This window comes from Lemur catta, chromosome 3 (genome assembly GCF_020740605.2).
Source record: "Lemur catta isolate mLemCat1 chromosome 3, mLemCat1.pri, whole genome shotgun sequence".
Classification (NCBI taxonomy): Eukaryota; Metazoa; Chordata; class Mammalia; order Primates; family Lemuridae; genus Lemur; species Lemur catta.
In genome coordinates, this window is record NC_059130.1 from 23,854,302 (window position 1) to 23,881,009 (window position 26,708).

The 26,708-nt window shown below is 43.6% G+C and overlaps 1 protein-coding gene across 1 annotated transcript; it reads left to right on the forward strand.

The window, feature by feature from the left end:
* Window positions 1–17,455: 17,455 nt before the first annotated feature.
* Window positions 17,456–25,193, forward strand: CD160 (CD160 molecule). The gene is given in 4 exon segments (XM_045544860.1): window positions 17,456–17,678; window positions 19,545–19,862; window positions 22,264–22,398; window positions 24,577–25,193. Coding segments are annotated over 4 exon segments (657 nt in total). The 5' UTR covers window positions 17,456–17,482; the 3' UTR covers window positions 24,585–25,193.
* Window positions 25,194–26,708: the final 1,515 nt, after the last annotated feature.

Genomic DNA, 26,708 nt, shown 5'->3' on the forward strand with positions numbered 1-26,708 from the left:
TGACTAGCTTATTTCACTTAGAAAATTGTCTTGAAGGTTCATCCACGTTTTAATATGTGTCAGAATCTCCTTCCTTTTGAAGGCTGACTAATAATCCATTGTATGTATATACCACATTCTATTTATCTATTCATCTGTCATTGAATGAGTTGCTACCATCTTTTGGCTAATTGTCAACAATGCAGCTATGAACAGGGTGTACAAATATCTGCTCAAGTCCCTGCTTTCAACTCTTTTGGGCATATGCCCAGAAGTGGAATTGCTGAATCATATGTTTAATTTTTAAGCCCCCCAGAATTACTGTTTTCCACAGTGTTCTGCACCATTTCACATTCCCACCAGCAGTGCACAAGAGTTCCAATGTCTCCACATCCTCATGAACACTTGTTATTTTATGGGTTTTCTTTGATGGGGGCCATCCCGATAGGTTTGAGGTGACATTTCATTGTGGTTTTGATTTGCGTTTCCCTAATGACTAATGTTGTTGAGCATCTTTGCATGAGCTATTGGCCATTTGTATATCTTCTTTGAAGAAATGTCTATTCAAGTCCTTTGTCCATTTTTTAAAACAAGTTGTTTTGTTGTTGTTGAATTGTATCACCTCAATTTTTTGACTATGAAACAAAGACCCAGAAAGGTGAAGTGACTTAGCCAAAGTCACTCCAAGATCACTCACAGCACAGCCATGGCTAATACCCTGTGCTTTTGCTTCAATGGCCAACACTCTACTACACTAGTCTGCCTGGCCCAGTAGGGACCATCCCTGGTATCCCCAAATTTTTACTCCAACTTCAGATCCAATTGTCCCAGTATGACCTTGTCTTTTAGTAGCTCATTAACTTACTCGGAGCCTGGCATTTTAAGCTCCAGTGGATTTCTGTCTCTGTCCAGGGTCACTGTTTATGACTCTTCTCTATGTTACTCTGGCCCTATCCACCACCTGAAGGGGCAGCCTGTGCAGTTCGCATACCTTTGGAGGAATTTATTAGGCCAGGGTCCAGATGCAAGACTGAGATAAATGTTTTACAATAAGGTGATGGTGGGAGGAGGGGCGATGCCACTCTGCTTTGCTGCAGCACACACTGTGGCCCCATACGATTGCTGATTGGAACTTTCTAGTTTTCTTCTGTAACCAGGTGTCAGGACAGGGGAGGCCTGAGGACCCCCAGAGAGCTGTGAATTATTAACACATGCAGGCTGGCTGCAAAGCATATTTGTGTAGTCACTCACTCCTTCTTTTCCCAGCAGAGGGGTCAGAATACACAATCCTTTTCCACCTAAAGAAAAACTGAGGTGCAGAGCAAGAACATGCCATGTTCTGGGTTCCTGAAGGTTCTGAGGTCTGGGCACTCTTGGAGTGTGGGTTAAAAGGGTGTCTGATTGGCCCTTTCTCAGACATACAGAAATGATCAGTGGCCCTTGGGAAGTTTGGACCCTGTCTTAAAGGGCCAGCTTCTCAAGGGCCCCCAGAGGGACAGGCTAGGGAACAGGAGAGCAAGGCATGTGCCAGGGATCTCAAGGCCACACCCTCAGCCTGACCGCAGCCCTCACAGAGAGCCAGGGGACCATCCCATCCAGAGGTAAAGGGTCAGTGAGGAGAGCTCAGGAACCAGGAGCAGCCTAGTGGCCCAAGTCTGTGGCATGACTGAAAGACACCCCTACAGCATTACCTCCATCGGTGCAGTCCCAGGGCCCCCGACATTCCAGCTTGGAGAGCTAACTCATCGTGCCCACCCTGTCTTCCCCACTGCTTGCGATTCTAACATGCCAGGAGAAAGCAATGCTCATCTTCACTATCCACTGAAGAAGGCACATTTTCTCCTCAGAAGCCCAAGTCAGGATGAGGACGGTCCCATGTGATTTCCCTTAGGGTGGGGTGCAGCCTCCGTGCCAGCCAGCTGTAGGCGTGCCTGCAGCGCCACTCTCGGAAGTGTGTCCTTCACTGAACACTGTCTTTTCCTTTCCTCTGAACCAACTGGAAATATCCAGGAGGGTAAAATGTTAAACCCTTGATCCAAAGACCTAGGCATCAAGAAGGCCTGAGATTCCCAGTGCTTGCGGGAAGGCTGAGAAAGAATGAACATCTCCAAGAGTGGGAGAGCAGTTTCCCCAACTTCTTTGGCCAAATACAGAGCTGGGATTTGCATGGACGGTGTGGGGGCAGCTTGGAGGAGGCGATGAGCAGAGGAGGATGGGGGATCGGGAGCTGCGGGGCCACGCAGCCTGTTACTTTGGTGTCCAGGAGGCAATGTGGCCCTGCGTTGGGGAAAGAAGCCTCCTCCCGCTTATTCACACAGCAGGGTGTGGCTTTGCCGCGGTGAGTAGGGGGAGCCCCAGCCCGCAGGACAGACAGAGCTGTGACTGCAGCCACTTCTGCCATCAGGCTGGTGAGTCCTGGAGAAACTGTGTAGAAATCAGTGTGCAGAGCAGGTGGCAGCGTTCAAGCCAGCAGCCCCACGGCTCTGGTCTCCCACCGGCAGGAGACCTGGCTGCAAAGGAACATGGTGTCCTCTGTGACCAGGGAGGGGCAGGGCACACTCTCCACGACACTTCAGTAATTTGGGCAGACAGATTTTCTCTGCCTTCTATTTAAGAAGACAGAACTTGAGCTTTCCTCGTCAGCCATTCACTGCAGACTGGAAATTAGAATAGAATAGAGGCCGAGAGAGATGTTCTTCCCAGGGCCTGCCTTGTCATCTTGACACCCAAAGCCCTGAAGCTGTCACCCCTGTCTCCACAATAAAACAGCTCTGACTCCCTCTTCATATTATATTAATATAACTGAGGACTCTGGGCAAGAGGCCAGCAGTGACGGTCGGTGGCTGGAGGCGGGCGCAAAAATGCCTGTTCAGCTTTGCTCTAAATGCCCCCTGGCCCTCAGAGGCTTGGTTTCCTTCTAGAAAACTGTTGGCTGTGCCAGGTGTCAGCTCACCCCGAACCCCCCTTCTCCAGGGGAGAAGCCGGGCCTCCCACCAGGCCCTGGGAGCCCCTGATGTGCTTCCTCACCGCCACTGGTGCTGCCCACCAATGCCACGGCTGTCACAAAGCAGGGTAAGCCCTGGGGCGGGCCAAGGTGGTTGGCGCTCTGCCCCGCCAGCACCGCACAGACCCACACACACCAAGTAAAAAAGGAAAACTAGGTAACGATACTAGCCCACATCTATTGAATACTATGTGCTGAGCATCACGCTAATTATTTTACGTACTTTTTCTCATGTATTCTAAACATCAGTAAGTGCTATTATTCCCACTCTACAGTTGAGGAAAATTCAGAAAAGTTGAACAACTTTCCCAAGGTCACCGGGTAAGTGGTGGAGTCAGGATACAAAGCCAGGCAGTCTGACTCCTGTGCCCGTGACTTAACCACCATCCACAGACACGTCCTCTGGGGAGCCCTCGACAGAGCAATGGTTGAAAGTTAAAGGGAGGCATGTCTGAAGGCAACACAAGGAAGAATTTTTAAATAACCGGAGGTGTTCAACAAGAAATATGGGGTAGGTACTTTGGGTGGTAGTGAGCTACACGCCACTAGAGTGATTCAAGTAGAGGACACACGCAGTGTAACCCAGAACAGTTTGCAGGGAGCATTGCAGCAGCAGCAGCAGCACCTGGGGACTTGTCAGAAATATAACTTCTTGGTCTCTACCCCATACCTCCATCAGAAACTCTGCGGCTGGGCCCAGCCATCTGTATTTTCACAAGCCCTCCTGGTGATTCTGATACATTCTCAAGTTTGAAAACCACTGGCATAGAAGTTTCTGCACACTTCCAGGGACTGAACTAGATGACTGCTGCAGTCCCTTTCACTTCTGAAACCCCACAATTCTACAGAAGTAAGATAAACATGTCATTCAATATCCATCCAGTTTTGCTTTCTTTTTTTTAAATGGTGAAGCACTTGCTATTAATATCTTGAAAACAATGACAATGGCTAAATTGCATAACTGGACTCAGGTATCTTAGACATTCAAAGCCATGTGGCTCACACCTGTAATCCTAGCACTTTGGGAGGCAGAAGGATCACTTGAGTCCAGGAATTTGAGACTAACCTGGGCAACATAGCAAGATCCTGTCTCTATGAAAAAATTTTTTTAAATTAGGTTGGGTGCAGTGGCTCACACCTGTAATCTAGCACTCTGGGAGGCCAAGGTGGAGGATGGCTTGAGGCCAGGAGTTTGAGACCAGCCAGAGCAAGAGCAAGACACCTTATCTACAAAAAATAGAAAAATTAGCTGAAAGTGGTGGTGTGTGCCTGTAGTCCCAGCTACTCTGGAGGCTGAAGCAAGGAGGATCGCTTGAGCACAGGAATTTCAGACGACAGTGAGCTGTGACGGTGCCACTGCACTGCAGCCTGGACAACAGAGCAAAACTCTGTCTCTAAAGGAAAAAAAAAAAAAAAGGCCCACAGGGTAAATATTAGGGAGGCTGTGGATGAGCAAGAGACAGCCTATAATCTAGCCACTTCACTGCTTCATTGGTTTCCAAAGAAGCTCCATATGTCCCTATTCCTTGTTGGTTCGTTCTGTTCCTCTAACCCTGCCTTTTGAAATCCTACCTTCTTTAAAAGCTCAATTCGAATGTCACTCTGTTCGTGCAGAGTGTCTAACAATGTCTGACCCATGGGCAGACTCCTTTTCTTCCCTCCTTCCTGGGTTTTCTCTCACTTCTAGGGTATTTACAGTTCGTAGTGCATTCTGCCTTGCCTCACGGGGACATGCACCTCTCCCAACAAAGCATGCTCCCCTTGAGAATAGGCCCAGCTCAGTCATCAACAACCTCACAGTGCCTGGCACAAAATAACCTTCAGTGAAGAGTGATCAAAAGCAGCATTTTAAAAGAACTATGCATGCAACTGTCTGCAGGATGGATGGACACTGCATGACAGGTAAGAAGGAAACCCACCGTGATTCAGTTTTGAGCCTTGAGGTCTTTACAGAACTTTGAGGTTTTCACAATAACCAGCATGAATACGTGTGTGTCTGCTAGTACTCAAGGGGCCCCACCCTCACACATCCACAGCTGTGGTTAGCTTTAACTTCTCTTCATGTTCACAATAATCAATACAGCCCGCCGAGGATGAGAAATGCTGAATGCACTCATAGCCAACCTTTGGAAGATGTCGCACAGAGCCACATATGGACAAATCTCCATTTTAGGGAACAGAGGTCACACATTTGATCACTGTCATAGAGACAGCAAATGAGGATACCGGTATACCAGAGACCAGGCCCCAGTTTAGCGGTTTATATCTGCGGGGCTAGGTGTCCTGTGACCGGGATGGGGGTGAGAGATGCCCCTTCTCAACATGGGTTCCCACCCCCCCACAGTCCTGGAATGGACTCATTCTGCTGTGAAAGCTGAACACTCTGATGGCATGAGGAAGTGTTTCTGATGTCTGTCTCATCGGATGATGGCTTCACTGGGGCCAACTGGGCATGCTCAAACCCCAGAGCATTTTACTGTTTTTAGAACCACAGAGTACTACTTAAAACAATAACAGGAATAACAAGGGGAGAGTGACTCTAGATTAGTTATGGAAAATTTCCCCCAACCCTCTCCCCACTTGAGCTTCTGAGTAGCCTGGCACTGCTGGCAATCATGACATGTGTTTGCTCCAAAACCACAGGGCTCCCTGTTGTGCTGGGATCCTCTGGCACAGGGCCTGGCCCAGCCTTGCAGGACCTAGAGCCCAAAGCTTCTAATTCTCAGACCAATGCTCTTACCATTTAAAGGGTACTACCCAAGAATTTAGGAATAATCATTGCAATCTCTCCAGCTAACACTGACCAAGAAGGAACAGAACAGACTAGATATGGGTGAGGAAGGCCAGGAGCGGTGGCTCACACCTGTAATCCTAGCACACTGGGAGGCTGAGGCAGGAGGATCCCTTGAGCTCAGGAGTTCAAGACCAGCCTGAGCAAGAGTGAGACCTGTCTCTACTAAAAATAGAAAAATTAGCCAGGCATGGTGGTGTATCCCCGTAGTCCCAGCTACTTGGGAGGCTGAGGCAGGAGGATCGCTTGAGCCCAGGAGTTTGAGGTTGCAGTGAACTATGATGATGCCACTGCACTCTAGCCTGGGCAACAGAGGAGACTCTGTCTCAAAGAAGAGAGAAGAGCAGAGGAGAGGAGGGAGAGAGGAGAGGAGAGGAGAGGAGAGGGGAAGGGAAAAGAAGAGGGTGAGGAGATAGGGTTAGTCATCTATCCTCTCACCCTCACATGCAGAACCACTTTGGGTGCCCCCGCTCCCCATTTCCCCTGTGCACCACCCCCTCACTCCAGGCTCCATGACAGCTCCCTGCCCTTCTTCCCCTTCAGCCTGGAGCAGCGCTGTTCTCTTACCCCTAATTAAAACCTACTCTCAGAAAAAGACATGGTACCTTTTTTTTTTTTTTTTTTAGAGTCAGAGTCTCACTCTGTCACCCAGGCTGGAGTGCAGTGGCATCATCATAGCTCACTGCAACCTCATACTCCTGGGCTCAAGCGGTCCTCCCACCTCAGCCTCCCAAACCACCGCACCAGGCCCACTTGGCACTCCTCTTGATACTTGAGGGCACATTCTGTCCTTTTATCGTCTAGTTATTCTATTATCAATCCTATCTTTATTATAAATTACCAAGCAAAAAATCTTTGTCTCCTAAGGTAAAGAAAACAATTTTAAGGGGTGGTTTTTCTCAGCCCTCTCAGCACCTTAGTCTACTAATACCAAAAAAAAAAAAAAAGAAAAGAAAAGAAAAAAAAAGAAAGAAGAAAAAAGGAAGAGGAAAAAGAGAAAGAAGCGGAGGAGGAGGTGCAGGAGAGAAAGGAGACAAAAGTCCACAGTGGGGGTGGAGGAAAGGGGGGTAGGAAGACCTCTGACTGCTAAAACCCACTCTGTGGTTTTCAAAGACCAACTGTAACAGTCCTGAAGGCATGAGCAATGACGAAAGTGGGGAGATGGGGTTTTAACAAACCAAAGAACAATCTGAGGGCTGAGAGCTCATTCAGCGTGAGCCCCCCATCTGAGAGCAAGAAAGAACTTCTGCCCTGAGGTAAAGAGGCATATTGGGGGCTTGGGGTCTGGGAGGAGGATGGGACAGTTGACAGAACTGCTCAGGTGAGGACAGGTCGCGAGTGTAGTGATGTGATCACAGCTCACTGCAGCCTGGAACTCCTGGGTTCAAGTGATCCTCCTACCTCAGCCTCCTGAGTGAGTAGCTGGGACTACAAGTGCATCACCACGGCTGGCTGAAACTTGCTTCTTGAAGGGAAATGTCCTCTGCCCTCAGGAGCCTAGGGAAGAGAAGGTTACTTGTGCCAGCCAGGCTGGCATGCTCACTCTTCTTTCATGGGCTTTCAGGGATCCTGGCCCCATTCTGACATTCCTCAAATGGGAAAGAGCCACACTGTGTTCACGGGAGGGAGATCCAGGTGAATACCTTAAAGGAGCTTTAGCTGACAGAGCCTCAATCCCTTGTGTTGTTCGAAATCCTCCAGGTTACCTTATTTTGTTCAGTGCCCCAGTGGGGGCAGGGTGGGGGAATGAAAGACAAAGGGTCATTTTTACAAACAAAAAGGAGATAAAGAATTACTGGAGCGGCTGGGGCAGTGGCTCATGCCTTGTAATCCTAGCACTCTGGGAGGCCCAGGAGGGTGGATTATTTGAGCTCTGGAGTTGGAGACCAGCCTGAGCAAGAGAGAGAGAGACCCGTCTCTACTAAAAATAGAAATAAATTACCTGGACAACTAAAAATATATATAGAAAAAAATTAGCTGGGCATGGTGGCGCACACCTGTAGTCCCAGCTACTTGGGAGGCTGAGGCAGGAGGATTGCTTGAGCCCAGGAGTTTGAGGTTGCTGTGAGCTAGGCTGACGCCATGGCACTCTAGCTCGGGCAACAGAGTGAGACTGTCTCAAAAAAAAAAAAAGAATTACTGGAAGAAAGTTACCAAGGTTTGGATCAACCCCCACTGGAGCCTGCAAGGCTTGAGCTGGTTCAAGCCCCAGGGCTCCACGCAGTTTGGAGCTGGCCCTGGGAGGCACTTCTGAGGGAAGTTCATGTCCCAGGTGGTGCACTCTGGGGTGATACAAACAAGGGAGGCTTCTAGCCACTGGTGTGTTTTTGGCAGAGTAAACCTGGAAATTCTAAGGTGAAAAAAGTGGTTTAGAGATCACTTTCCCCAAATACCAGAGTTATGCCCCTCAGTGCAGACCTTTAGTTTAAGAATCAAGAGACCCGGTTGCCTAAGTTTTTCTACCTGCAAAACGAGGAACCTGGTCTGCAGGAGTTCTTAACTTGGACTTCCAAGAGGTCCATGAATAGATTTATTCATGGGATTTGTGAATTTGGGGGAGAAATACATCCTTATTTTCACAAATCTTTCATTGAAAGTTAGCATTTGCTTCAACCATGAATGTAGGCAATGAACTACAGTAGAATTTGCCACCACTAGAAACCACAGATATTTTCAAATCTCATTACAGTTGCTACAGATTTCTCCACATGTCATTTACACTCATCACTACTACGAAATTACCATAGTTATTGGGCCGATGCTATATCTAAAGAAGCTACTACTCTATCACACGTTCTTCTAATGTTTTGACAACTGCCTTGTTATAATTTGTTTTCTTTGTCATTCTATGGATTTTAATTTTTAAATGTTATTCTGAGAAGGGGCTCCACATGCTTTTCTCTGGGCATCATTTTCAGTTCCATGGGAGATCTACATAGAGAGGAATTTGCGGAGTTAGAGCTGATCTTTCAGCTCCTGAGAGGTTAGATTTGGGCTTTGGTGGCAGATAATGGAGTCTCTTCCTTACAATCTTGTCCCCACAGCGACAGTCACTCCCCAGAAAACCGTGGGCAAAGCTTTATGTGTCATTTCACCATCACAACATTCCCATGAGGTAGCTTTAAACACAAGAGGAATGTGAGGCTGAGCGAGGTGAAGTAGCTTGGATTTGAAGGCAGGAGTCCCCGCAGCTCCAGGCCCACCGAACCGGGGAGCCTCCGACTTGCAGAGCGGGGAGAGGGCGCTGGCTGCCGGGCGGCCAAGGCGGTTTGGGAGCCCCAGGGAAGGCTCAGGCGAGGAGGCCAACGTGATCTGCTCTCTCGTCCCTGCCCGCTCTGCGGCGCCGCGTTTGATCAGGGAGGGGAGACCTGCCCGTGGCTTACAGTGGGCCCAGAAAGTTCCAGACTTCCCGCCTCCAGCCCCCTCCCCGCTACTGAGGGTCACCTGCTGCTCTAGCACAGGCCGAGTCTCCAGGACCCACCAGAGCCGGTGTTACACCACGCCCTGGCCTCATCTCCACTCCCAGCTTAGGGTTCCGGCCGGCCCCACCCCGCGCCCGGGCGGCACAGGGGCGGAAGGCTGGGCGGACGAAGTGCGAGGAGCGGGTAGAGGGTCACCTCCGACCGCAGCCGGAAGGCAGCGCCCTCTAGCGGTCGGAGACCAAGGTGCTCTCCCTCCGGGGCACCAAGGTCCCTTCTTCCAAGAGCATCTTTGTCCCATGGCCCCCGCCGGCCCCCAGCCCTGCTGAAGGGCCCGCGACAGACTTACACGCTGTGTTCCAGCTCGGCCGCCAAGCCCGGCCACTCTCGCGGAGTGACGGCTGCATCAGCACCCCGAGCCGGCCGGCCTGTCCGCCGCTCTGTTCTGCCAAGCGGTCCCTACCCCGCTCCCCTCCCATGCCGCCGCACCAGTCCCTCGGGAAACAGGCCTAGAGAAGGGACACGACCTTCTCAACATTCATAACGACCTAGCGCAGACCCAGGACTGAAAGCCACGTCTCCCCAGCCGGTGTCCCACCTTAATTCACCCACTGTGTCCTTCAGCACGAGCTCCCCAACTCAAGGCCCAACTCCACTGCCATCCTGCAGCCTTGCCAGATCCCTCCTTCAGAATTTCTCCTTTCCTATTGCTTAATATACTTTATGACCTTATTGTCCTTCTTAGCACAGTCCTCCTTGTGTTGCAGCTGTTCGCGAATAGATGGGTGGCTGTGAGTAGAGGGACAAAGGGAACTCCAAGAGAAGGATTCTCATAACCTGGGTTAGAATCCTAGCTCCCTCCGCTTAACACCTATGATTCTGGCCGCCCAGGTGGCTCACACCTGTAATCCTAGCACTCTGGCAGGCCGAGGCAGGAGGATCCCTTGAGCTTAGGAGTTTGAGATCAGCCGGAGCAGGAGCGAGACCAGTCTCTACCAAAAACAGCAAAATTAGGTAGGTGTAGTGGCCCGCGCCTGTCGTCCCAGCTACTTGGGAGGCTGAGGCAGGAGGATTGCTTTAGCCTAGGAGTTTGAAGCTGTAGTGAGCTATGATGATGCCACTGCTCTCTAGCCCTGGCGACAGAGAAAGAAAGAAAAAAAGAAAGAAAAAGCTGTGATTCTAAGTAAGTCGCAAGTCCTCTCCAAGCCTCTGTAAGCTTACCACAAATGAAAAATTAAAAAATAATAGTTTAGTGTTTTATAAGAACTAAACACAATCGTATATGTGGGTGCAACTGGGACACTGTAAATTGCCTCCAATATAAGGAACCATAAAAATAATCATGACTAACATTTATCGCGGCCTGACTCTATGCCAGGCACGACACTAAGTAGTTTACATAGGTACCTCATTTAACCTTCACAACAACCCTGGAAAGAGGATATTATTATCACCATTTTAAAGATCAATAAACTCAACTTCAGAGAAGTTAAGAAACTTGCCCAATATTACATAGATAGTAAGTGCCAAAGCCAGATTTCAAACCTGTTGGTCTGACTCGAGACTGCATTTAACCACCCAAATAGTCTACCTCTGATGTTTTAGCGATCTCTGTGTCCCATGGTGTCTCACACATAATAGATGCTCAGTATTTGCCAAATGTGTCCATTTATTAAGGGCTGAGCATAGTGTCTGGCCCAGAAGCCTAAGAGATTTGTCCAAGTCACACAACTATCGACTTTTAGGACCACGATTTGAACACACACACTCGGGTTCCAAAGTCTGTGCTTTTTAACCATGACCCTGGGCTGAATGAATCATTGCAATCCTTCTTTATCTTCCTCTTCAAATCAAATGATGCTTTGTAGCTAGACACAACCCATGTCATTAAACGCTCAATGTTTTGTTTCAAGAGTCACCAGGACATCCTGGTGGAGACATGGCACAGCATGAAGGTGTGATAACAGGAGAGGGACAGGAAGTCAAGGCTAGGGATTGACACTGAGGCCACACCGATGGGCTGCTGCTGGGATTTTTATTAGGATTGTGACAAATTTATAGATAATTTTTCTTTCTTGTTTTGGGGGGGTTTTTTTGAGATGGGGTATGGCTCTGTTGCATGGGCTAGAGTGCAGTGGCATCATGACAGCCATCCTCAAATTCCTGGGCTCAAGTGATCCTCCCACCTAGGACTCCCAAGTAGCTGGGACTACAGGAAGGTGCCACCATGCCTGGCTAATTTTCCTGTTTTTTGTAGAGAGGAGGTCTCACTATGTTGCTGAGGCCAGGCTCGAACTCCTGGCTTCAAGAGGCCCTCCCACCTCAGCCTACCAAAGTGTTAGGATCATAGGTGTGAGCCATCATGCCTGGCCTTTCTTTTCTTTTTGAATGAATACTTCCATTCCACTTCTCACACAGATTAATGTGATATATATTATGATTGAAAGTATTTTTAATATCCCATCATACATTTCTGCAATAAAAATATGCAAATGAATTGAAATTAGAGCTTTTAAAACTTCCCATGACCACAAAGTTGTAAATATTTTTTAAAACTTCCTCTTATTAATGTATGATTATCAAATAATAAATTTTGGTAAACGATTATTAAACATGATACTTCAACATTTTATATACTCTTAAAGTAACGGATTGGCTTTTTAAAAAATTTAGTTTTATCTGTGAATGAATATTACTTTTTACTGAAATGAGTAAGTGTTCAGCATCAATTATATTTCCGTTTTTCCTTTTTTATAAATGTTTGTATTGAGAGATAATGTTCACATAAATAAGTAGATGAGAATGAAAGGAATTTTAAATTTTTAAATAGCAGTATCATTCTATTCTTTGAACTTTTGTGTCACACATACAGCAAAAATTACATGGTGATCTATCATAAATGACCAACTTGGTTATTTTCTGGCTAATGTATTTGTGAGGTACAGGCTAAATTCCTGTAACAAAGAAATGGGATAAAAAGATGCAGTGGCCTAAACAAAACAGAGTTTTATTTCTCTCTCACATAAGAGTCCTGGGTGGTCTAGAATAGGTAGGATACTTTGCTCCATGAGGTTTTCTAGGAACGAAATTCCTTCCTCCTTCTGTTGTTGCTTTCCCACTCCTTAAAATATTGCCTTCAGCTGAATGGCTGAAGCCAATTCACTTAACTCTAACTACATTTCAATCTGTAGGAACTGGAAAAGAGAAAAAGGACGAGTATTTAATCATTTTGCTGTACAAGAAACCACCCAAACCACCCAAACTGAAAACAATAATCATTTATTAGCTCACAATTCTGTGTTTGGGCAATGTGGGCTGGGCTCAGCTGGGTCTTCTACTGGTCTTACCCGGGCTACTCATTTGTCTGTAGTCAGCTGGAGGTAGGCTGGATGCTAATTGGTTGCAGATGGCCTCACTCACATGGCTGATGCTTGGCTGATGGGGGAAACTTGTGTCACGTGTCTCTAGCCTCTAACAGGCCAGCCTGATCATTGTCCCAGAGTAGCTGGGTTCCAAACGCAGCAAAGGAGGGCAAAACTCCATGCATAAGCACTTTCAAGACTGCTTGTACCATATTTGCTAATAGCCCATTAGCTAAACCAAGATTCAACAGGCTGAGTGGAGTGGCAAAGTCACATTGCAAAGGGGTATATATACAGAGATAGGAGGAATTTGTGGCAGTTTGTTTTGGCAATCTACTACAAACAAGATCTAAAGTAGCATATACTACTTCGCTTTATGTACCATTGCCAAAAACTTAGCCACATAGGAACACCTCGTCTACAAACAGAGGCTAGCTAGGCAGACATGTTCTCTACTAAAACTCAGTGGAGGTGGGCAGGAAGGAGGGTTATTCAAAGGGAGACGTGGGGGAACTGGACACTGGAGGAAAACAGCTGTCTATCCCATAGATGACAATTCCATTAGCTGTTTCTTCAATGTATTAGAAGCAAAGAATTAGAAACCACTTGATTTAAGAAAGGGTCTTTTACTTTCAGCACACCACATTTCAAATTGTCCCTCTGGTTCCCTGGAAATAAAGGTCACCTGGGCCGGAGGAGGGGGTGGGAAAGAGGAGAATCAGCAGGAGGGCTCAAGCACAGGTGCCTCTCACGTAAATCAGTGTTAGGAAGGGATGCAAATTAAAGCTGAGGATCTGGAAATTAATTCAGTTAATTAACTGTGCCCACATACCTCTTAGAAAATTTTTAATACCTCCTGGTTGTGCACATTTCAGTTTTAAGGCAATTGCTTTAGAATATTTTAATTCTGATAACCTTCTCACTTCTTATATGTTATTTTTCAGCATTTTAGTTCTGGTCTTTGTTCTAACCCCACAAATAGACATATTTTTTTATTTTGGCCTCCTATTATATAGTTTGATTAGGTTTTTTCTTAAAATTGTCATAGTAAAAACACATACATATAAATACAGTATATAAAACACATAATGGAAATCCCTTTCATTGGTCCCTAAACTCTCCATCCCATCCCCAAGGTAAACACTCTACATTTTGACATATTTCCTTCCAGACGTGTGTGTGTGTGTGTGTGTATGTGTGCATGTGTGTGTGGCACGTGACCCTGTCTGTAGAGAGATAAACAGGGATACATACATATGTACATACATACATATACTATATTAAATTTGTTTAAAGTTTTATAAAATATGAAACAGAATAAAGCTGTTTATTGAAAGAATAATATACTATGACCAAATGGTTTGTAGTTTGTTTAAGATTGCAAGGATGTATCAGTTTTAAGAAATCTATTAAAATAGATCACTATACTAAAATATCTATAAAGAAAAATCAGCCTAGCATGGTGGCTCATGTCTGCAGTCTCAGCACTTGGGGAGGCTGAGACGGAAGGATAGCTTGAGGCCAGGAGTTTGAGACCAGTCTGGGCAACATAGCAAGACATAGTCTCTACCAAAAAAAAAAATAGAAAAATTAACTGAGTGTGGTGGCACATGCCTATAGTCCTAGCTACTTGGGAGGCTGAGGCAGGAGGATCACTTGAGCCCACAAGTTTGAGGCTGCAGTGATCTACGATGATGCCACAGCACTACAGCCTAGGTGACAGAGCAAGACCCTGTGTCTAAAAACAACAATGAAAAATCATATGGTAATTTTATAGTTGATGTTTAAAGGCCATTAATAAAACATTCAACATCCATTCCTGACATTTTTTAAACTCTTAATAAAATAGAAATAAATGTATATTCCTTACCATAATAAAACATCTCATTCCCAAAGCTAGCATAATGCTTAAGAAGAAAACAATTGAATTAAACTCAGAAAAAAAGACAAGAGATTCATTATCACTACTATTATTTGATATTTTTCTGGAAATATTAACCAACACAATTAGAAGAAAGCAATCAGAGATATAAAAAATGAAATAATTATCATTACTTACAAATAATATGATTGCATGACTGAAAAATCCAAGAGAATCAACTGAAAAATTATTATAAACAATGATAGAATTCAGGGAAGGTACCTGGGTATGAAATTAATATCTGGTAATCAGTAGCCTTTTACATATGAACAATAATGAAGAGTTAAAAGATATAATGAATGACATAAAGATACAAAGAAAAACTAGTTAAAAGATACAATGGGGAAAAATGACATTTTTAATAGTGACAAAGAAGATAAATCTCTCAGAAATAAACTTAGCAAGAAATGGACAAGGCCTTCATGAAAAAAACTTCCAAATGTGTCTAAGACACACACATATACACACACACACACACACCAAAACACAAGACTTAAAAAGTGAAAAGGAATATAATGTTCTTGTATCAAAAGAATCAATGTCACAAACATTTCAATTCTCCCTGAGTTAAAATACAAATTGAATATATCCCAATTTAACAAATACCAATAGGACTTTTTCTTGGTGGTGGGTGGTGGGAGACTAGACAAGCTGATCATAAAAATCAGATAGAACAATTAATTTATATAAAAATTCTTTTTTAGGTGGGAGGGGGAGTAGGGGATGGGTATATTCACACCTAATGGGTGCAGTGTGCACCGTCTGGGGGATGGACACTCTTGAAGCTCTGACTGGGGTGGGGCAAAGGCAATATATGTAACCTAAACATTTGTACCCCCGTAATGTGCTGAAATAAAAAAAAATAAAAAATAATCTTTTTTCCCTTTGAATTTTGAACCCTGTAAATGTAATTACCTATTCAAAAAGTCATAAACTACAAAAAGTGTTTATATTTAAAAACATTTATACACACAGAGAGGATTTTTTAAAATAATAATGTACTCATATACATAACTCTGCAATTTGTCTTTTTTGACATAATGATATATTATGGACATTCCTTCAGGCCTATATTTATAGAACTATTTCATTCTTTTTAACAATATGTATTTTATTGTATGTATGAATCGAAATTTATTAAACCATTTTCCTATTGATGAAATTCAGAAGTTTTTCGGTTTTGTGCAGCTTGAGCTTTTGATATGGGGGTAATTTTTCTTAGGCAGGACAAGAAGATATAAATACAAAAGATAAAGCAATAAAAACACTGGGAAAAAATCATAACCTCAGCCTAAGGGAAACTTTCTTAAACAATACTGGAAATCCAGACAACTTGAAAGAAAAAATAGATATGTTGTTATGTTTCATTATGTACAAACGTAATTTTTTTTGAGACAGAGTCGTATTCTGTCACCCTGGCTAGAGTGCAGTGATGTCATCATAGCTCACAGCAACCTCAAACTCCTAGGCTCAAACGATCCTCTTGCCTCAGCCTCCTGAGTAGCTGGGACTACAGGCACTACAGGCATCCACCACCACGCCCGGCTAATTTTTTCTATTTTTTAGTAGAGACAGGGTCTCGCTCTTGCTCAGGCTGGTCTCCAATTCCTGAGCTCAAGCTATCCTCCCACCTCGGCTTCCCAGAGTGCTAGGATTATAGGAGTGAGCCACCATGCCTGGCTCAAACGTAAATTTTGCTTGTGGAAAAAAGCATCATAAACAAAGTCAAGAGAAAAACAGCAAATTGGGAGAAAGTGTTCAAAAAAAATGGCAGATGGGTTAATATATCTAATATAGAGAACGCTCCTAAAAGTTGATTTTTTTAAGGAAATGCAAAGAATACAAACACAAAATTCATAGAAGAGTAAATACTAATGACCGATAAACAGATAAAAAGATCCTCAACCTCGGCCGGACGTGGTGGCTGTAATCCTAGCTCTCTGGGAGGCCGAGGTGGGCGGATCGTTTGGGCTCAGGAGTTCGAGACCAGCCTGAGCAAGAGTGAGACCCCATCTCTACTAAAAAAATAAATAAATAAATAAATAAATAGGGCCTGGCGTGGTGGCTCACGCCTGTAATCCTAGCACTCTGGGAGGCCGAGGCGGGTGGATCGCTGGAGGTTAGGAGTTCGAGACCAGCCTCAGCAAGAGCGAGACCCTGTCTCTACTAAAAATAGAAAGAAATTATCTGGCCAACTAAAAAATTAGCCGGGCATGGTGGTGCATGCCTGTAGTGCCTGTAGTCCCAGCTACTCAGGAGGCTGAGGCAAGAGGATAGCTTAAGTCCAGGAGTTTGAGGTTGCTGTGAGCTAGGCTGACATTACGGCACTCACTCTAGCCCGGGGGAAAAAAAATAGAAAGAAATTAGCTGGACAACTAAAAAAAAAATATATATATATATATATATATATAAGGCATGGTGGCACATGCCTGTAGTCCCAGCTACTTGGGAGGCAGAGGCAGGAAGATCGCTTGAGCCCAGGAGTTTGAAGTTGCTGTGAGCTAGGCTGACACCATGGCACTCTAGCCTGGGCAACAGACTCAGACTCTGTCTCAAAAAAAAAAAAAAAAGACCCTCAAGCTCACTAGTCAGGGAATGCAAAATAGAACAAGTGACATCTAATTTTTCATCTACCAGGTTGGCAAAAATATAAATTACAGATAATATCCAGTGCTGGCAAGGGCATGAGGAAATGTACACTACCAAACATTCTTGGTGAATGTTGGAATCTCAACAACCTTTTTTGGAGAGTAATCTGAGTATAGTAGAAAAAAATTTTAATGTTCATATTCTTTGACCCAGCAATCCATATTGTTTAGAAAAAAAAATTAAGGACCATAACATAGAAAATATGGTCTTTAGTGTCTCTCTCTTTCCCCCTTGCTTCTCCCCAGTACACCTCCCTTGATTTACTGTCTCACTGCTTAGCCAGCTGGACTCCATGCCCACACCATCCTCCATCTCCATCATATTCTGCCAACTGAAGCTTCGGCCTGGGACAGGGGGATGGGCTTGGAGCCCTGGAAGGCTTTGTCTAGTGGATCCCCCTGTGCTTTCAGGAGAGTGAGGCCAAGGACCAGCAGAGTCAACACTTGCTTCAAGTTCCCGGGCCTGCTAACGACGTACAGGATGCTGATGGCATCTGGCAGAAGCTGCTGTGCCCTGGCCATCCTGCTGGTGTTTGTGGACATCCAACCTGGTGGTGAGGACAGACCCAAGGGCAGAGACAGGCACCAGGAGAATACTGGGCTCACAGGGAGGGATGGATCCCATTGTTTTTTTCTGGTGGGGAAGAAAAGGACTCAATTCGTGACACTAATGAAAGGGTAAAAACCACAGTGTCTTTTTCTTTATTGTTAGAACTAATACTATTGCCTCTCCATCAGACATTCTGCCTCTGCTACATGTTGCAAAGAGCCTAGCAATCAATCTAAAATTCCTTCAGGCATTTATATTACGAAATCCAGGTTTGAGACCCACATACTACAGTCTTTGTCAACTTTATCAACCAGTTTAACCAGTCTGTGCCTCAGTTTACTTATAAAATGGGAATAATTGGCCAGGTGCGGTGGCTCACGCCTGTAATCCTAGCACTCTGGGAGAAGGTCAGGAGTTCGAGACCAGCCTGAGCAAGAGTGAGACCCCGTCTCTACTAAAAATAGAAAGAAATTATCCAGCCAACTAAAAATATATATAGAAAAAATTAGCTGGGCATGGTGGCGCATGCCTGTAGTCCCAGTTACTCGGGAGGCTGAGGCAGGAGGATCGCTTAAGCCCAGGAGTTTGAGGTTGCTGTGAGCTAGGCTGACGCCACGGACGGCACTCTAGCCCGGGCAACAGAGCGAGACTCTGTCTCAAAAAAAAAAAAAGGGGAATAATCATGCCTGTCTCTATGGCTATACCAAGAAGTAGATATGTAGGAAAGCACTTTAATAGAGACCCTATAAAAGTCCCAATGGGAGAATGGAAATAAAATATAAACCATTGATAAGTTGATGAATGGGATTGCACCCTCATCTAGCCCATAAATTACTCTTCTAAAAGGGCGGCATTTAACATCTATGGGGCAGCCGCCATCTCTGCCTCAACATTTTCATGTGAGTGAATTTAGTTTACTAGGTATACCAAGGAGAGTCATACAAGGAAAAACAAGTCGCAGGGGTTCAACCTGCTGAGGGAGTGGGGAAGGGGCGTGGCAGCCTCTGCATCTGTCTGGTGAGTTTTTAGCAGGGAACTGGATTCAACCAAGGCTGGAGTTTTGCAAGGAATCCTGATGGAAGTAATAAAGCTACGGGAGCTGCGGGTGGATGTAAGGGAGTGATTATAGCAGTGGACTACAAGGCATAAACTGCATAAGGAAGTGAAGTTGTGAGGAGAGTCAGGGACAAGAAGAAGGTGGTAGAGTCACTGGATTGGAAAATTAGAAGGTAAGAGACACTCACTGGGCCAAAGCATTATCCTGAGTTAACCCAACTGTCTGTTTTCTCCACTTCTGTATCTAGGCTGTAGATTACTTACGGAGACAATTATGAGGTCTTCAGATTGGCACCATCAAAGAGTTGTGGTCTTTGGATATCAATGGTCCCTCAATAATTTGTCTGTTTCTCCGGTCAATTCTCACTCTAATTCCAGATGGTGGCTTTTTTTTTTAATCTTTGGTGTTTCCATGACCTCTCTGAACCTCTTATTTGATAGAAAAACTTTTACTCAGCCTTCAATTATCAACTGAAGCGCTAAATTCTCTGTGCTTGGCAGAGTGGATGCCTAAACATATTTGTTAAATGAAAGAACAAACAACTCTATAAATGTATGAAAGCTTTGAGCTTATTTGTTTAGTCCCTTAACTTTCGTTTTCCAAAAGAATAAAAACTACAGCCAAAGGAGTTAGATAACGTGCCTATAGTCACACAGCCAAAGACAGAGTTAGAATTTGTGTTTCCTGTCCACCAGTGTCGCTAGCAGGTTGTACTCTAGTACCTCTAATGGTAAAAGTACCTCTAATGGTTATGGTAAAATGCAAGGAACTCTACCTGGCCTCCCAAGGGTAATTCTTCCCTTCCCATTCCAGGATGCATAAACATCACCAGCTCAGCTTCCCAGGAGGGAAAGCGACTAACCTTAATCTGTACTGTGTGGCATAAGAAAGAAGAGGCTGAGGGGTTTATAGTGTTTTTGTGCAAGGACAGGCCTACGAACTGTTCCCCAGAGACCAGCTTGGAATAGCTGAGACTTAAACGTGATCCTGGTGAGGGTGAAAAATCATCTCGGTTGGTGTTCACCATAAACCAAGCCACACCGTTGGACAGTGGGACCTACCAGTGTTGTGCCCAAAGTCAGAAGTCAGATATCCGTCTTCAGGGCCATTTTTTCTCCATTCTTGTCACAGGTGAGTCCCTAATACTACTTCTAATGCAACCAGGCAGGACAGTGAGCAGGGGTGACAGCTGGAGATACAAGTAGATGTTTCAGGTCCTGGATTGGCAGTTTCCTTCTTGGGAAGAGTCCTGCCCAATACTCAATGCTTTTCCATCACTCCTAGTGGCAGAAGCTGCCTTTCTTCAAAGCACATGTACAAAGGTAATCTCATTTTGTCTTTAATTTTAAAAATATTATTGGGGTGGCCATGCCATTTTTAATGACAGGGAGACACAGTCACAGGGGGGTGAAGGGACTTGTCCGATGCCCCTCACTGACCATTGCCAGTAAAAGCAGAGAGAGGTCTGAATTTAGGCCCCCTGAATCCCAATTCAGAGCTCTCCCAGAGACGTGGCTGTATTTCTAAATACAGGCAGAGAGGTTTGACATAAAATGGATATTTATCTTAAGGAACGTTTAGTTGTAAGAAACAGAAACCCGCTCAAGCTACCATAGATTATAGGGGGGTAAAAATAAAGCAAAAAGTGCAGGGGGCCTTTTTGAGTTTCAGTTCCTGGAATTAGAAACTAGAAAGCTGACAGGACCCAGACCAGTTACTCTTTGACTCAGACTCTCTGAGGCAGCGAGGCCTCTCGTCTCTGCCTGCCTTCGTCGTGTGCACGTTCCCGCTTCATTACTGCCTTGGCACAGACTGAATATGGCCACTCCAGCCCCAGCTTCATATGACTTCCTCAAGTCCCTTAAAGTGTCCAGTGACCCTCTGTCTTTCTATATTTCCGGAAATACAGCTAGCCTTCAAAATTTTGGGAAAAAATTACGTTCTACCTAGAATTCCATATGCTGTCAAACTACAAATCAAATGTGAGGAAAGAATAAAGACAGTCAGGCATGCGATGACTCAAAACCATTTTGCCTTCCATGTGATCTTTTTAAAGAAGCTACCAGAGGAAGTGCTTCAGTAGAACAAGAAAGTGAGTCAGTAAAGTTAATAAAATGAGATCCAGGAAACAAGGAATCTAACAGGGGGAAGGGGCAGAAGAAATTCTAGAATGAAAAAAGGGCAAAAAGGGGCAATTACTTCAGAAGAAAGCAAAAGAAAAAAGGCTTTGGAAAGAAGATCTCTAGGGGTAAAAAATGGAATTGATATTAATTGATCATCTTTTTGAAGAGCTGTGACAGATCTGATAAAAGGAATAAAGATATGGGTATGGAAAACTCTGCCAATAAAAAAAATACAATAAAATAAAATCAGGTGATCATTTTCTAGGAAAAAAACCCTAAATTTTACAAAAGGCACATATAAACATGTCCATGATTCAGTCAAAACCTTAGTTCCTCCTTTTTTCTTATCCCCATCCAGTCAGTTACTAAGTACTACTAGCGCTTTCCCACACTTATTCCCTTCCTTCCAAAGGTGTTTTCCAGATCTTCATCACCTCACACTTAACATATTCCAATAATTGTCTCCTAACTGGGGAGCCCTCTGAGATCCCCAACTGTGTCTTACTCATCTTTGTATCTCCCACACTTACCACAGGGCCTGCGAGCTGTTGCCTAACAAATGGTTCATCAACTCCAGATACTGTCTCTGCCTCCAATCCATTCTACACGCTGCCACCAGACTTACCTTTCTAAAATGCTAATCGATACATGTCACACCACCATTCAAAGAGTTTTAGTGGCTTCTTACTATAAAGTCTAAATTACTTTATCCTGGCACTGGAGGCTCTATAAAATTTCATTCTACTATTTATATGAATACTCTGCTTCAGTTAAACTGCACTAATGGATACTCCTCTTTCATTTATCTAACAAGTATTTATTGTGCATCCCAGGCACAGTGCCAAGCCTCAGGGAACAGAATGACATACAACACAGTCCTTGCTCCTTATAACCTAGTATTTGTATTCTCTAAATATATCCTAAGTGTTTTTACTTGCAAAGGTTCTCCCTAAGAAAGAATGCCTTTCTCATCATCTCAGCATCTTTAATTATTACAGTTAGCACATACGGATGGTCCCCAAATGTGAAAATTAGGTTCCTTTGGAGGGTGAAACTAGTAAGACCAGACAGGTAAGATAATATTTACTGAGTGCATACTGTGTGCCAGGCATTGTGCTAAGTGATATTATATTGACTATTCCATTTAATCTCCATGGCCTTTTGAGTTCCTTCAAGGTCTACTTGCATCCCGAGTGCCTCGACACCCAGTAGATTCTATATTTATTTATTGCTGCTTAAGTACTACATCATCATCATCACTTGTAAATGTTAAAAATATTTATTTGGGCAATGAATTATGCTGGGAGGTATCCTTTGAGATCATGTAACGAATGTTCTGAGATGATGCAAAAGGAGGTGTTAATGATTTCTGAAACTCTCCCCTGATCCACAATTCTCTTTTGAATCAGAGACAGGGAACTACACAGTGACACGACTGAAACAAAGACAACACTCCCAGTTCAGCCATAGTGAAGGCAATCTCAGTTCAGATTTCCTACAAGCAAAAGTTTGGGTGATGCTGGTCACCAGCCTGGTGGCCCAAGGTATGTCCAGAAGAGCCTTAAGCACCCTAAGCAACGAAGGTGCTATTATACATCTGACACCTTGGTTATTCTCTAGGAGGAAAAGATTGAAAGGGAAGCCCAGAGGGAGAGAAAAATGCTCAAGCCCTGGCTATTCCCAGAAAAATTCAAACCGATGAGGGTGAAACAGGTCCAAAGGTACTAACGACTTCATATATCTAGAGGAAGACAGATGAATCAGACTTTCCAATGGGTAGGAGGTAAGACCTGTCAGGAAAGAATGCCTGTGGGAGAGGCAAGTTAATAGAGTTGCCTCTACTCGGTGCATGAACAGAGGACTACGAGTTGAGGCAAGATCTCTGGCTGCTATATGAAGATCAACAAGGCAAAAGACAAACATGATCTAGAGGTGGATTTTGAACAATGTAGTTTCTCAGCAAGAGCTGATGGCCAGATTGAGCCTATTAAACACTCGTAGCTGAGTCCTCTGAGCACCATTTATCAATATGGATCAGGGTTTTCCCTCTTAGATAACAAAAAAGATTGGAACCTGCAACTAATTTGCCACTATGTTTTTGCATAGCAAGTAACTGATTCAGGCTTTTGCCTGTCCTTGGCATTCTTAATTCCATTTTATTTAGGCTTTCCTCAAATCAATAACTACCACTGTTTTGAATGTCACCACAATGTAGCCTCTATAAATGTAGGGACTTTGTCTTGTTTATCTCAACAAAAAGACAGTACCAGACACATAGTAGATTCTTAATAAATTTGTTAAAGAATTTGTACGATGGGTCAGATGCTTTATGTGTGGTGATTCTAACCTCATGCAACCCTTCCCAACATCCCAATTATTTATCAGGAAACAGGCACAAAGGAGTTAAATGCTGCCCTTCACGGGAATTAATACAGGTCCTTCTCACTCTAAAACCTTACACTCTCAGTAATGACCTACTATATGCAAAGCATCTCTCTCTTACCTCCATCACCACCCTCCTCATTCTAAGACTGCCTCCTCCCATTTCCAGAAACAAACAGGATCTCCTAACACTCCCTATTTCCAGCCCCTTAACTGCAAATGATCAGAGGGAAACATACACCTCATCTGTGATCCTTGGCAAGGACCTGCCAAATGTTAGCCTGTGAGAGTTTTCAGGAAGAACTCTGAGTACCAAGCAGTCTGACCCTTTAGACATAATTTTTTATGAATCTCAATTCCCTTGGTTAGGCTACAGTTATCTGTAAAATAAATTTTATTTCTTCACGCAGACTAAAAATTTTAAAGAGTAAAGGAAATTGAGTCTAGCCATATAACCTACTGGCACTTTCTCCCTTTGACTCCCAAATCATCCTACAGCAAAAAATCTTCAGCTCTTTTTGCCTTTTTTAGTCAGGTGAAAAGAATGAACTTTTGAATCCAATTATTTGTTTTCTCCTATATTCAATTCAAGTAGCTTTAAAGGTTAACAAAAGAAAAATCAAAGCTAGATATCTGGATTAAACAAGGAAATAATACACTACTTCAGAGCTTTCTCTCTTTTTTTTTTTTTTGAGACAGAGTCTCACTCTGTTGCCCTGAGTGCCATGGTGCCAGCCTAGCTCACAGCAACCTCAAACTCCTGGTTAAGAGCTTTCTTTTCTTTATCCTCCCCCAGCCCTCAAGGGTTAGCAGAATTATAGAAGAGGTAGTGTTCAGTAGAATAAAAAGCACACATGTTTTCTCAGGTCCAGAAAGACTCACATAAACCAAGTTATCATGCTCACACGTGGGGAAAATGATGAGGTAGTTTCTGGGATCTCTGTGCCTCCCTCAGCTCATGAAGCTAATTTCAGTGAATATCCTTGTCCTAGCACCATGCCAACAATCCAGAGCTATATGTGGAAAACCTACCTTAAACTTTTTGAGAAGCATCTATTTCTTCTTTGACTGTCTCACCTCCCAGCAAGGAGAAATCAAAGGTTGGCTCCCTCCCAACTTCCACCAGGATCAGGTAGATTTGCTCCAGATTACAACCCTCACTTTAGTAATAAGATACAACACATATAATACATTCCCGCTTCCCTTTTCCATTCCCTTTATAGTCATGAGGTCCTATCAAACACACATCCCAGAACAGGTCAGACTTTATTATACCAGGCATTTTGTTGCTATTCTAAGTTGTGAAGCAGTAATACAAACTTTTCTTTTTCTTTCCACAGCTTTGTAAGCCTTGTGCCAAAAGAAACTTTTAAAAAAAAAGCTACAGCAAGATACATCTGGCACTAGCTTGGTATCTTTCTCATTACAATATGCACAGAGACAAAAGAAACAGGACACAGAGAAAGAAATGCTAAATATGCCAAGAATCTGGGGAAATAAAAGCTGGGGCAAATCAGCTGTACTCCTTGACCTTCTCTCCTCATTGTCAGAGCATACCTGCCTTCCTCCCTCTTCAGCACCAGTAAATAAAATGAGCAGCTTTCACAGAAGTGGCTGGTGTATAGTTTTCAAATATTGGATATGCATGTGCATTTTTGTACCCCAGAACAACTTTTCCTCCCTCCCCCTCCAACACAGTAAAATTAGCAAGTCAAACAGAATGAGAACACCAATTTTTCTGAAAGAAATTTTTATTTAACACTGTAAAGGAAAAAGAGAAGAAACAAGCAAAGATAAGTAGAAGAAAAGAGCCAAACCCAGTGACTGACTTGGCATGAAAATGAGAAAACAAAGACAGACATGGTGTTCAACAACATCCACACAGAACTGCTGGAGGAGGAAAAAGATTTGTGCTGTCCAAGTGCACCACAGATTAAAACCGTCCGGCTTCAACTAAGTATTTGTCAACCTCTTTGGTCATTTCTTTTTACATAATGCCCATAGCAGTTTTTGCAGCCTTTTCTTTTCTCCTAAATTCATAAACCTTCTTATCTTTGTCTTTGGATAGATGACCTCTTGTCATAGTTAAGCAGAGAGGAGGAGGCAGGATATTCCTGATAGGAGGAACTACATGAATAAAAAGATAGGAACACAATTCAGCTGGAGTTACATGGCAAGCCATCAAAAGGAAACAGACACCTTACCTGAGATTCTTGGCAAGAACGTGCCAAATGTGGGAGCTAAGGTTTAATGGGAACAGAGAGAGATAAGGCTGAAATAGATGAAAAAGACCCTTATTAGGGATGGTCTCGAACCTTAAACTATGGATTTTAGATTTTGTGTCTTATGGAGGTAAAAAGACTAGGTATGGAGTCAAAAGACCTATTCTAGCTCTGGATTCAAATTCTAGCTCTGCAACATACCAGCTATATATCTTTGGGCAAATGAAGTTTTGAGATACTATTTCTGTTTACTTAATTGCAAAAAAAGGATATTGCCTACTGTTCCCACTGGACTGCTCTGAGGATCAAATGAGAGTCTGGATTTGGAACGCAGAGCCATTTGAATTCTGACTCCAAAGTCACCAAAGCTTTCTCCCTTACATCGCATTCACTTGAATCTTTCTCTACCTGTTTTATGTATATTAGTTTTGTGTTTCTAACTAAATACTAAGCTCCCATGGGCAGAGATGTCTTTTGCTTTTTACTACTCAAAGAATCTTCTGAAACTACTCAGCATTATACAATCACTGGAAGTCTCACAAAGAAGACAAGTCCAACTATAGGAAAGGTTTCAACCATTGTGCTATACTAAGTATAGTCCACATATAAAAATCTCTGACACATGATCACAGAAAGGACACATGATCACTGCCCAAGTTTATTAAGACATTCAAGTTCATTAGACTATTAGCTCTGACTTGAACTAAGCAGAATAAACAAAGGTCTTGCTTATAAAGAATTTATTTATTCTGCTTATCTCAAGACTCAGTTAAACAGAAATTTGAAATATTTGTATCTTCGCTTTCAAAATGTGTTGATACAACTGATTTCAAATAAGTCTATAAATTTACATGCATGAATAGCAGTTTTCAGGACACACATCTTAACCCTAAGCTATATGAGTGATTCACAACCATGGGTTTTGAACCTCTGCGAGACCATGAGGTTATTACAAGGAATCTGTATACCCATAATTTTCAGTCTGAATAAATAATATATATTACAAATGTGTATATATTTCAATTAGATGCAGATTCTGGTGTGACTAATAAAGACAAACTGAGTTAAAAGCATTACTGAAATCATAGCAGCTTTTTTAATGTATTTTTTCATCAAAAAATACTAGAAATAGAGCTGTTGGAAGGGAATCTAACAATTTTTGGACCTTAAAAACAGTATTTCTTATTAGAGAAGGTAAAGAATCACAACAAGCCTATGTCCCATGACTCACAGATCTAAGCGTCCTAGTT